Source organism: Telmatherina bonti, assembly GCF_933228915.1.
Source record: "Telmatherina bonti genome assembly, chromosome: 10".
NCBI lineage: Eukaryota > Metazoa > Chordata > Actinopteri > Atheriniformes > Telmatherinidae > Telmatherina > Telmatherina bonti.
Window position 1 is genome coordinate 28,172,076 of NC_136628.1, and position 12,485 is coordinate 28,184,560.

The 12,485-nt window shown below is 39.3% G+C and overlaps 1 protein-coding gene across 1 annotated transcript; it reads left to right on the plus strand.

The window, feature by feature from the left end:
- The first annotated feature begins 335 nt into the window (after nucleotides 1–335).
- adssl (adenylosuccinate synthase, like) lies at nucleotides 336–10,398 on the plus strand. The gene is made up of 13 exons (XM_079248108.1): nucleotides 336–643; nucleotides 1,238–1,340; nucleotides 1,875–1,943; nucleotides 2,623–2,673; nucleotides 2,756–2,822; nucleotides 2,920–3,027; nucleotides 4,854–4,935; nucleotides 5,139–5,265; nucleotides 5,353–5,507; nucleotides 6,897–7,021; nucleotides 7,128–7,225; nucleotides 8,475–8,624; nucleotides 8,735–10,398. Exons 1-13 carry the CDS (start codon nucleotides 410–412, stop codon nucleotides 8,785–8,787), a joined length of 1,422 nt encoding a protein of 473 aa, XP_079104234.1. The 5' UTR covers nucleotides 336–409; the 3' UTR covers nucleotides 8,788–10,398.
- The last annotated feature ends 2,087 nt before the right edge of the window (nucleotides 10,399–12,485 follow it).

A 12,485-nucleotide genomic window follows, 5' to 3' on the forward strand; every position in this document is an offset into this window, starting at 1 on the left:
TATTTTAAGCAGGAAAAAAAAAAAAATTCAAAGTAAAAACTTTGCGATCTCGCGAGATTTGAACCGAGGCCGGAAGTAGGGGTGACTGAACGGACTGAATCATATTGCGCATGTGCACTTTGTGAGAATCGGCTTAACTTAGGTTTTAAATAAACAAAAATAGGTAGTCTAATACTTTAAAATAATTTAATACGATACAGTCAATCATGCAGTTAAAATGAACTACATAAACTAAAGACGGCTTTCATTTGAGTATATATCAACAGGAAGAAGGGAAAAATACGAGGGGAAACACTGCCAACTGCTGGCAGCGGTAAAACATACGGTCTCTGGGTAAAACGGAAGCCGACTTCCCTTTACGCAGCGAACGCGGTAAAAAGATATTCCGGTCTGCAGACGTAGGGGAAGCATGGCATCCGACAGCAACATGGCTAACGTGAACGGACGGGAAACAGCTTCTCTGAACGGGGAGCCGGCCATTAAACGCGCGCGAGAGAGCGAGCGACCAGACCCGTCTCTCCTCATCCCGAAGGAGCCGCAGAACAAAGTGACCGTGGTGCTTGGAGCACAGTGGGGCGACGAGGGCAAAGGAAAAGTTGTGGACTTGCTCGCTATGGATGCAGATATTGTATGCAGGTGCCAGGTAATCATAAAAAATGTCGAATTGGCTGCATAGTTTTTTAATCGAAGTGTTCACAGTTTATATAATACGCATTTAAGCGATCAATAGTTTTTTCCCCCATTTATCTTAAAGTCAAAGTCGGTTCCGCTCGGCTGCTGTTGAATATTCATGAGCTGCTATTACGTCAATAACCTTCCATGACCTCCCGGATGTAGTGGTGCAAAAAAAAAAAAAAAAAAAAAAATCGCGCTAGCAGAGGTTTTTATTTACTGTCTATGTTGTTTTACAGCCTTACTGACGTTGTAATGACATGTTTACTAAATGCAGCAAATGACCTCCACAAACTGATAAGTGTTTCCACTCAATTTAACGTTATGTAAGCCATCGACCTCCCGTCATTTCCCAGCTGTCCCCCTCATATCTCCCGGTCCAGCTCAGTGACGTTAATCTAAAATGCAATTTTGTTGTTTCCAACTAGGAACACAGTTTATACAAGAGTTGTGCAATTTCACCCTGTGTTCAAACCAATACAGCAGCAGTCCCTAGCATGATCCTCTATAATGTCCAATGAGGAAACTGGCTTGAAGGAGGCTGATTGTTTTGTGATCTTTGCAGGGAGGCAACAATGCAGGTCACACAGTGGTTGTGGACTCAGTGGAGTATGATTTCCACCTGCTGCCCAGTGGGGTGCTCAACAAGAAGGCTATATCCTTCATTGGTATGTTTATTTTGAGACCTAAAGATGGTGGAGAGATATAAGAGCTCCTGAAATAATGGAGCAAAATGTTGGATTTATTAGCACAAACATCAGAAGATTTATAGGTGGCCTTATCACTGATTAATCATGTTATAAAGAAAGTGTCTCTTTTTCGGAAATAGAGTAGATCAAAGCACCTTGCTATCAGTCTAGTGCACCAGCATCACAGTGACCGCCACCTTGACCTAGTTTAAGTGAGATAGACCCAATAAATAGAATTCTGGAAAAACTCAACAAAGAACAGAAGAATAAAGTCAGTGATTGTACATTGTTGTTTGAGAATATATCTGTGTTATGACAGCTGCGGCATTGAGTTTACGTCACATTCATTTTATTTTATGACTGTTTTCACCCAGTTCAGTAGCAGCAGGGATAAGGAGGTGAGAAATGAATGGTTTAGGGAAATAATTAACAAGTTCTTTAACGTATTGAGTATTTTGTACAATCGTGATCATGTGATGTCTTGTAATAGTTAAGAATCCTGTCGCATCACAGGTAACGGAGTGGTGATCCACCTACCAGGTCTGTTTGAAGAGGCTGAGAAAAACCTACATAAAGGCAAAGGTAAAGTGTCACTTGTAATGAATTTAGTTTTGAAATGTTTTATTGCAGCTAAATTTAGCCTCCATTTGTCAAGTTGCATCAAAAAAGTGCTAAAGAAATCAGTTTGACTGGCATAAAATTCTGTGTCTGTAGCAATAATATGATTCCCTCTTGGTAGAAAGCTTAGCATATCTGGACATAGTGTGCACTGTTTTCTCAGGAAATGTAGGAAATGGACAAAAGAAATGCCCCAAAATCAGTTTACTGCAGAAATATTTTATTTTAAGAAATAAGAGAAAAATCCAGCAAAGATCTGACAAAGGACTTGAAAGATGTAACTTCGGTTGATTCATCAAGTGTTCACTAAAGATCAATCTTAGATGGTCTCCATTGAACAATAGCTATCAAGTATTCATCGTTAAGGAAGGGATTCTGGGGGGAAAAAGGCTGAAATATGCAAACAGACACAAGAACTGATCTGAAAATCAATGCCAGCAGGTATAGTGATGAATCCTCCCCTGAACTTAAACTCTGGCCTCATTGAAGCAGTGTGGGATGTTTTTAGAAGAGGACAGAACAAATAGCAGCTAAAATCCCAAGAACAGTGTTGAAATGTCCCTTAAGTAAAAGTTCAGTTGTGGGGCCTTGAAGTGAATAAAAGTCCCTTTTTACTGAATTGTTTGCTTTATTTTTCTTCCAGGATTACAAGGATGGGAGGAGAGATTAAAGATTTCAGATCGTGCCCACATTGGTGAGTAGTTTTTTTTGAGGTTTTTTGAGTTTTTGAGGGTCCCGTGTGTTTTTGTTGACAGTCGCGTCTGCTCCATCTCTAGTGTTCAACTTCCATCAAGCCGCTGATGGAATCCAGGAGCAGCAGCGGCAGCAGCAAGAAGGGAAAAAGTACATCTATTAAAATGCTTTGAATACAACTCGCACATGAACTTGTTTACTGAAGCGATGTCCAACAACATTGCTGATTGCGTTTTCTGTTCTCCAGCTTGGGAACCACTAAGAAGGGCATCGGTCCCGCCTACTCATCTAAAGCTGCTCGAAATGGTCTGCGAGTGTGTGACCTCGTCTCTGATTTCAAGGTTTTCGAGGACAAGTAAGCATTAATGTGTTTAGTATTTTACACAGAATGAGAAGTTGTTACCATTTAATGGATTATTGAAAAAATAGCTGCAATAGATTTTTTTATTGCTTATTTTTGTTCATTCTAAGGATGATTAACCTGCAGGTGGCTGTGTTTAGCTTTAAGTATGTATACGCTTTCTGCTTTCAACTCACAAACCATCTAAATTGAGGCGTAAATCCATGTAATTTAATCATCACACATCAAAATGCATGAAAGCTTGTTGCATTCAAGATTAACTCTCACAACTACATTATTCTGCTAATCTAAAACCTGATAAGATATAGTCAAGGTAATGGTTATACTGAAATATTAGCAGCTCTTCCGTGCAGTGGCATCTGCTTTGTTAGTGTTCTCTACAGTACACACAGTCTGCACACACACACACACACACACACGGGCAGCTTTAAGGTGCATCATCTCCTCCATTCTGCCTCTGTTCTTGTACAACAATGGTACATCAGTATGTCCTTGAAAATGACAAATGTTTTGTTATTTAGCTTGATACTGACTCATTCCAGGCTGTGTGATTACACTACACATATGCCCTTGCATGTCTGTGTTTGGCATAGTACTGCCTGAAGCTACAGTATGAGAAAAGATATAAAGGTTTGAGCTAAGATAACTGCACAGAGTGTAAATTATATTGTACAACATAGTCTGATCTGAGTCTTTTTTTTTTATATATACAAATATGGTGCACACACAGGTAACGAGTTTATATGTGTCCAGACAAGGGCTGGGCGATATGATGATATATATTGTTTGGACGATAATAAATGTCCATCGTTTCATATGAGGCTCTATCGTTTACGCCACTATGAGTTGCTTTACTGCAGTATTTTACGTCAAGATGCGCTTTACGATATCCACGCTGTAATATAAAAACAAACATGGAGAAAGGCGGTAGCAGACGTGTTTCAGAGCAGGATAATTCACTGAAAGATGACCAGCCAACCAAAACAGATGAGCTTGTTCATAAAACAGGGGACGTTTCTGTCGCATGGATGTGGTTTTTGATATAACACAACACAACTAACTCATTTTATCACCTGTGAAAGACTCAGGATAAAGAATACAGAATAAAGAATAGAGTCAACAAACAAAAGCCGCAAAAGCAGTGTCAAGCGGAGGCGAAAGCTCATAATAAACTCAAGATGCAAACGCTGCAACAGGCATTTACCCGTGAAACGTCATGCAGCCAAAGTTCCAGCAGATGGAAGGAGATGACTGCTGCTGTTGCCGAACACGTCTGACCAATAACCAATGACTGACACAAAATTACACAAACAGTTTTGTATGGTTGTGTATATCATTATGGGGATATAAAATGAGCTATATCAGGATATGAGATTTTGGTCATATCGCCCAGCTCTAGTCCAGACAGTGTGTTGTATTGTTGTAGCAGTATATGCTTAGATCTGCGTGCACTGTTTTCAAGGCCAATATCTTTGTTGACTTCTCTTATTGGCTTTTTTTTAAGTGGCTCTGTTTAAGTTTTGATCTGCTTATACATATACAACGTCAAGTCTCAATACATTTCAAGATAAACTATTTTTTCTACATTTGTGGAAGGACTTTATGGATGACAGGTAATCCTGCTTATCAGCCAGCAGGTGGCAGCACCCGCCTGCAGGCCACATCAGGACACTGCTGCTGCTCTCTAGAGTAGCTGTAACTCAGTTTTCCTCTCTCTTGTGTATTTTATGATCTGAAGTTGGTGTGTGTGGTGCTGTGCACAAACCTGCACGGGGACAGGCTGACGAGCTCTTAAATGCTGCCCTGGTTGTGTTTTGCAGGTTCCGTAAGTTGGCGGAGCATTTCCTGACCATGTATCCGAACCTCAATGTGGACATCGACAGTGAACTTGAGCAGCTTAAGGTAAGGACCAATCACCTTACAGGCTTTTATTTTATTTTATTTTTTTTTCTTCACTGTTTTATTCAGCCCAGCTGTGCTTTTACGGTTACATTTATCGGGTTAAACGTTAACCGTTTGTGCTGTTTTTGTTTTTTTTTCTCACTTTTTCTCCGTGGATTTATTGTTACGACTGTGTGTGTGTGTGTGTGTTTGTATGTTTTCAGGGATACGCAGAAAGGCTGCGTCCTCTGGTGACTGACGGTGTGTACTTCATGCACAAAGCTCTTACCGGACCCAGTAAGAAAATCCTGGTGGAGGGCGCCAACGCTGCTCTCCTAGATATTGACTTTGGTGAGTAAAAAGACATTAGTACAGCCGATTAGGAAGACAGCCAGTAGTCTTTTTACCCCCGAGGTTAACGGATGTTTCTCTGTTCAGGGACATATCCCTTCGTGACATCTTCCAACTGCACTGTGGGAGGTGTGTGCACCGGTCTCGGCGTGCCTCCATCTTATGTCGGCCGAGTCTACGGTGTCGTGAAAGCCTATACAACCCGAGTGGGGGTTGGTGCTTTCCCAACAGAACAGGATAACGTGAGTGAAAATGTTTGTCATTACTGGAGGTAAACGTTTCCAGGCTGGGGAGTTGTTCGGTGTTTTGGTTGAAGTGCATCCCTCATTACATCAGGAGTGTCCAGGTTCGTCCTTGAGGGCCACAATCCTGCAGGTTTTCCATGCATCCCTGCTCCAACACACCTGACTCAAATGATCAGTCATCGTGCAGAACTTCATAGGCTGCAGGACAGCAGCCTTCACGGATCAGCTTTAGACACCCCTGCATTACATGGTTCCCACTTCCAAAGAAAGCATAGATGGCTCCATATTAATGTTCAGGACTCTAAGATGAACCCAGCTGGGAATCAGATATGTCATCTGGTGTTAAGGCTGTTCACTGTGCAGCTTCCCATGTTTGTTTATGTACTGCACCATGCATACCGTAAAGCGCATCCTGATGTAAAACACTGCAGTAAAGCAGTGGCGTAAGCAATAGAGCTTCATATGAAACAACAGACATTTTCTATTGTTGATATATATCATCATATTGCCCAACTCTATGAAGTGTCATGATTATGAATCTAAAATCTGTTTGAATCGATTCTAACAGATCACCGCACAGCTAGTTAGACACTGTTGCATTTCAGCACTTCCAATGCGTCTGTGTGTGTGTGAAAATAGTGCTGGGTGTTACTGATAATGTGTTCTACACTGACTTTTCCTTTTTTTTTTTTTTTCGGTTTTTTTTTTTCGTTTTGTCTTGTCCAGCATTTAAGCAAGCACTGATGTTCTGGATCAGAGGTGTCCAGCTCCGGTCCTCGAGGGCCAGAATCCTGCAGGTTTTCTATGTATCCCTGCTCAGACACACCTGATTCAAATTAATTAGTTGTAGAGCTTAATCAGTTGTGCACGTCATTGGCTGTTTGATCCATTTAGTGGAAGCTAGATGTGTTGGAACAGGAATACATGGGAAACCTGCAGGACAGCTGCCCTCGAGGATCGACTTTGGACACCCCTGTTCTGGATGCTGTGTTCTGCTGTGCAAATTTATTTTGCCAAGGGGAACTTTTATAGATGTAATGATCCCCTTGTATTTCTTGATTCTTATTTTATTTTTCTATTTGTTTTGGATAATAGTTTGTATTACAGAGTTTATGCTGCTGGACCTGACCGGAAAGGACAGAAAAGGGGCAGAAAGAGAACAGAAAAGAGAACATAAAAAACAAAAGAAAGAGATCAATGCATACACGTATATGCACATACATACCCACCTACATATATATGTATATACACTCGCACAGACATTATATATATATATATATATATATATATATATACATATACATATATACACTGACTTTTCCAACACAGTGAAAAGAGTTAAAGTCACCCTCAGCTGAGGTTATGCATTTACTGTTTGTTGTGCAGGATGTCGGGGAGCTGTTACAGTCCAGAGGGAGAGAGTTTGGTGTGACGACGGGACGAAGGAGGCGATGTGGTTGGCTGGATCTGATTTTGGTCAGATATGCACACATGGTCAACGGCTTCTCTGCGTAAGGAACTCTCCAGCGATTGCAGAATGTCACCCTCACTTGCAGATTATAGGAACACGAATGCATCGCCATGCGAGCTCTAATAGAGCACTGATTGTTTTTGCAGGATTGCTCTGACGAAGCTGGATATTTTGGACACGCTGCCTGAAATTAAAGTGGGGGTTGCATATAAGGTTGATGGGGAACGTCTTCCCAGTTTCCCAGGTGGGTTTCTGCTCAAATTTTTTTTTTTTTTTTTTTAGGATGTTTGCAGAGAAAATTACATAATTGCAATCTACAAATTATTTTATGAATATAAACTACTCATAAAAAGATACAGATATTCAACTTTCAGGTGAATATCTCTATATTATTGGTTTTTACTTACTATTTAGTTTGTTTTATTGTTTTAATTCCATATTCCTTGTAAGACCTCTTGTTTTTATGTTATTTATTTGCATTTGAACTGTTTTATTCTGTTTTTATTTTTACCGATTGTGTACAGCACTTTGTTTCAACTCTGGTTGTTTTAAATGGCTTTATAAATAAAGTTGAGTTGAGTTGAGGTGCAATTTATAGAAAATGTAAGAAGTACCTTGAATTTTAGTATAATCAAGCAATGACAATTTATTCCTCTCACTTTAGAGAAGCCAAAACTAACAACAGTGGTGTGTATACCACAACATAAAACACCAATATCTCATTAACTTGTCATGCATTAGATGTGGACTTGGTCTGATGATGTGAACAGTATGATGAAGAGGACTGTTTAAACACAATATTAGTGGTGGATTTGAGCACTTCTTTTGTTTTTTAGTAGTCAGTCACCTTGTTAGAGAACAGTGTGACATGCAGTAAGTGCCTAAACACTGAAAAGTTGTACATGTGCATTCAAAAGGTAAGAGGGATACAATATAAGCTCCTCAGTAAAAGTCATAGTACACTTTAGGTACATTATGACATCATACAAAAATATATAGACCTACCTTTGTACAGTCATGTTGATATAAAGACTAGGGCTGTGACGATATGCTTTTGTCCCGATTCGATTCGATTCCGATTTTTTTGGGTGCTGATTCGATTTAAATTGCGATTCTCACAGTTCCTTGATTTTGCCAATTTTTGTAGATTAAAAACAAAAAAAAAGTAAAAAACTTAGTTTTGCTCTTCATTTTTCTTGATTTCTATTAGGAAAAAAACAGCACAGTAGCCAGACCATCATTCTGCTGCTATAATGCACAAGAAGACAAGTTAAAAGATCAATAAAAACAATAAAAATGACATAAATTTTATAGTAGATTAATTTTTCTTTATTTTGGAAAAAAAAAAAAAATGTAACAAAAAAAATCTATTTTAAAATTGTGAAGCAAAAAAATCCCGATTTTGGATTTTTCGATTAGACCTGTTTGTACATAATGGTGGAAACATAAATAGTGTAAAGAAAGCTGTTTATATATTTAAATTCCTGTTTCAGCAAACATGGACGTTTTGACGCGAGTGTCAGTGGATTACGAGACGCTGCCTGGCTGGTGCTGCAGCACAGAGACAGCCCGGAGCTTCGAGGAGCTGCCCTCGCAGGCACAAAATTACATTCACTTCATTGAGAACTTCCTGCAAGTGCCAGGTTTGTAAAAAGATCCTTTATGATAATGAAGAAAGCGGAGCCAAGCTGGCCTTGGCTTTGCTTTGCCAACCCTGTCAGTCACGTTCCGTCTCCGTTGTTTCTCATTTCAGTGAAGTGGGTCGGAGTCGGCAAGTCCAGAGAGAGCATGATCAAACTGTTCTGATCTCTCCACGCGCAGAATTCTCAACATGCCATAAAAACATCAGATTACCAGAGTTTTAAAAAGCAGTTTCCACAGGAAAAAGTTCACCAGCAAAGCCACATGTTACACCTTTAGTCGCTGCTTCTCCGTTCCCTTTGCAGTAATTCTTCAGCTATAATTTATGCATTCCACACACTGATCTCTATATTTGTCAGGGTGTTAAGTTTTAAAGCCTGATTTAGAAAAAAAAATATAAAAGAATGGCTCGATTTATTTCTTATTCCAGTCCACAGTTGGGCACAGTTTATGTTTTAGCTTTTAAAACTTACTTAGCTTAATTGGTGTCTGCTCACTATGCAGGTTTTTTTTAAGCTTTAAAGAGCCACTGATGAACATATGTAGAAGCCTTTGTTATAAAAAAAAAGACTGAACAATTATCCAGATTATTTCCAGGCTTTGTAACATGATGGAAAACTATGAAAAGCGATCATATGATAAGTATGATTCCAACCTTTTCTATTGAATGATTTTTAAAATGCATCTCACTTGTTGGGTTTTGTGAAAATAGCTTTATGATGATGTGACAATGTGTGAATGAAGGAATCATTTTAAAAGTAGGATCCTGATCAAAGACAAACCAAAACTGAGCAGCACAAGTGGAAAATCAAGTTTTCACATCCTCACGTTGATTATTTCAGGTTTGTGTAAATGTACAGTCATCCGATAGAAATGTAGAGAGTACGTCTTAATGTTTCCAACTCCATGCCAGTAAAGTTAAGCTCTTCCAGCTTGCTGTTACCAATAAAAGAAAACTGTAGTGTTAAGTATTTTTTTGTGTTTCTTTTTTTGATAAATAGGTTTCCCTGAAGAAACCAGGGAGATGTACAGTCATAAAGAAATACACCACCTTTCACATCTAAGGTTTTACTGTCTGTATGAGGATGTAATAAAAATCCAACTTCAGATGACCGACAACACGAGACACTCACTGTTTCTGTGTTTGGACTCATTTCAGTCAAACTATCAGCTTTACATTTTATTCTGAAGCATTTGAACAAACAAGTTTATCGACAGGTCAGGTCATAGCTGCGATGTTACCTACCGTACTTGTTCAGTCTTTGTACTATCAACAGCGTTGACGCGCTGAGGCCTGTGGAGTCTGACGTGTAGCTCTGGAGGTTGTCACGGTTTCACTGAGCACCGCGCAGTCTGATTTTGGTTCGAACCACTCCTCAGAAGATTGGCAGATGTCTTTGTTGGTGCAGAAAAATGGACTCCAAGGCTTTAAATCTCCTCCCAGGTTGATGAGAATGATTGCTGATGTCTTTCCTCCTCAGCTGGATGTTAACACACCTAAATGCTTCAGACCATCAAACTGCTAAAACGGCCACTTTTCTAGAAATGGTCACACTGGCTGATCAGTCAGATGTATTTCACTAGCTGCGGGTTTGCACTCTTAATTTCTTTGGTTGTGGTTTTTCACATGCTGCTTCTACATTCTGACTCCATTTTTGAAAATAAATGATGAAGCTTTTTTTCTCGTGTTGACACTAGAAGAGGGAGTAATTTGTTTTTTTACACAACTTTTATTTGAGCAGATCTTTCACCTGTAAGAATCATTTTAATTGTTGTGGCTGGTTTTATTGTAAAATGGAAAGAATTCCCTCTGTGGTCATTTCTGTGCTTAGAAGGAATATTGTTAATGATAATAAACGTATCTTCCCTAATCTGACAATCTTCCCATCTCCTGCTTAACATCATCCCTCATCTCTGGCGTCCTGACTTTGCGCCGACCCTGGGTATGTTGACTTCCTCCCACTGTTTAAAAGCTTTCTAGGATCTGGAGGGATTTGATTAAAGTGTAAAGTGGATTATTTTGCAAATCAATAAGAAGTCTTAACACTTTTATGGACTCTCATATATTCTCTGTAATACCTCGGAGGCTCCACGTCGTGTCTTTACTTTATCTGCTGCGTTTAATGACAGGATGTGATGGAAAATGTCATTTAATTTGGCGTCAGTTTATTTAGCATGTAAGGGTAAACAGGTTACTCTTTTTCTGCTCAGTTACCTGCTAATGTATTTTCACATTGAAGGCCCATCAGATTAATTTCTGATTAACACAGCTGAGTTGAGTCTGGTTGATCTCAGCAAGATGTGAGACTACAGTTTCAGTTTTGTGACGTCTTTTTAAATAAAACTCCACAATGGGAAGATGTAACTACATGTTACAAAATGTTTGAAGTTTTTCTCAAAGAAAGGTTGAATTGGACTGAAACATTTCTCTTACAGTTGTAGGATTCAAAGAAATTTGAAGCAATTTCAGGGTGTAAAAGGCAAAATTGAAAGAAAACCTTTATTTCACCATGTGGGTAAGAGATTACAGAGGGAAACTAGTCTGACCTGGTGCTACATTTACAGTTCCCACTTTAACTTTACTGTGCAAAGAAAATGAGCCTTGTGTCAGCCTTGTCTATAGGTGGTCTTGGAGGCTTCTAGGAGAGACCATCACACAGCCGTAACATGTACTATAGTCAGATCAATCAGATCAGGGCCGGATTATCCAGTGGGCATTATGGGCACAGGCCCAGGGGCCCATCTAGGATAAACACCATCAGTTTGGACATGAAACAAAATGTACATAAAAGCCAGATAGTTACACAACAGTGTCTAGTTGCTATTGGTACCACAGGCTGAGAGATGTTAGAAATGTCGTTTTACAGTGAATCATTCACAATTTTCACAATGTTGCGGTGGGGAAGGGGGCCCCTGGAACACTCTGGGCCCAGAAGCCTGTGCACTTTTAATCCATCCAGATCCACAAGTCCAACATCCAGTCCTTGTGATGGCGTCTGGATGTATCAGTGCTTTTGTCAAAACACTTTTATTTTAGAGCAACATATGCTTTCAGAACGTGCAGTCTTGAACAAAAATATGCAAAACCACATTTTTCACTCTTGAGAAAACCATCGAGGAAGAACTGGGGAGTGACCTGTTTGCAGACCCGTGACTCAGCTGCTGATTTTTATAAATAAATAATAATCTCTGTAATGTTTCACTGGCAGCTTCACAAGGTGGTGAAAAAGTGGTAAAAAAAAAAATCACTGTCTCAGTTTCTTTGTGTTGCAGACCTGAGATGCACAAATGGAAACATGGACGTGAAAATAAAATATTTTTTAAATGAGACAAGTTTTCTCATCATCCTGACTTCTTCCAGTCTCAGGTTGTACTGGAATACTGGTCTTGCAAGCAGGCTGACTTTGTTCTCTAAACAAACATTCATACTCAGTCAAAACTGAGTCTTAAGGAATGTTTTTGGTTTAATTTTTAACAAATATTTGATTGTTTCTGAAAGCTTAATGGACTAAATGAATCAGTTCAGTCATGGAGAATATTTTCCCCATCTTGCTCTAATAGAGCTTACGTTCTTCTTAAACACAGATTGATGGTTTGTGCTTGAGAATTACAAAGAACATGTGACACCATAGCAACAAAGTTAGTTGCCTAAAATGAAATTATGATCAAACTGCAACTGATGCTGAATGAATCCATTAAAAAATATATAATTTTTTGTCTTAAAGTCTTTTTCTGATGTTTGTTCTACTTCTTAACATTTAAAGTGCATCTTCCCCTAAATGAGCAAAGTTGCAGACGTTTGCTAACCGCACAATTTCCAGTCCAAGAAGTCCTTGCATCATCAAAAATGTCCGAAATGAGCT

What these genes read in the sequence shown, in the direction of transcription:
- adssl (XM_079248108.1), top strand. Translation starts at nt 410, where the DNA reads ATGGCATCCGACAGCAACATGGCTAACGTGAACGGACGGGAAACAGCT. An exon ending in AAACCTACATAAAGGCAAAG is followed by an intron (nt 1,944 to 2,622) that starts GTAAAGTGTCAC and finishes TTTTTCTTCCAG; the next exon opens with GATTACAAGGATGGGAGGAG. An exon ending in TCTCCTAGATATTGACTTTG is followed by an intron (nt 5,266 to 5,352) that starts GTGAGTAAAAAG and finishes TTCTCTGTTCAG; the next exon opens with GGACATATCCCTTCGTGACA.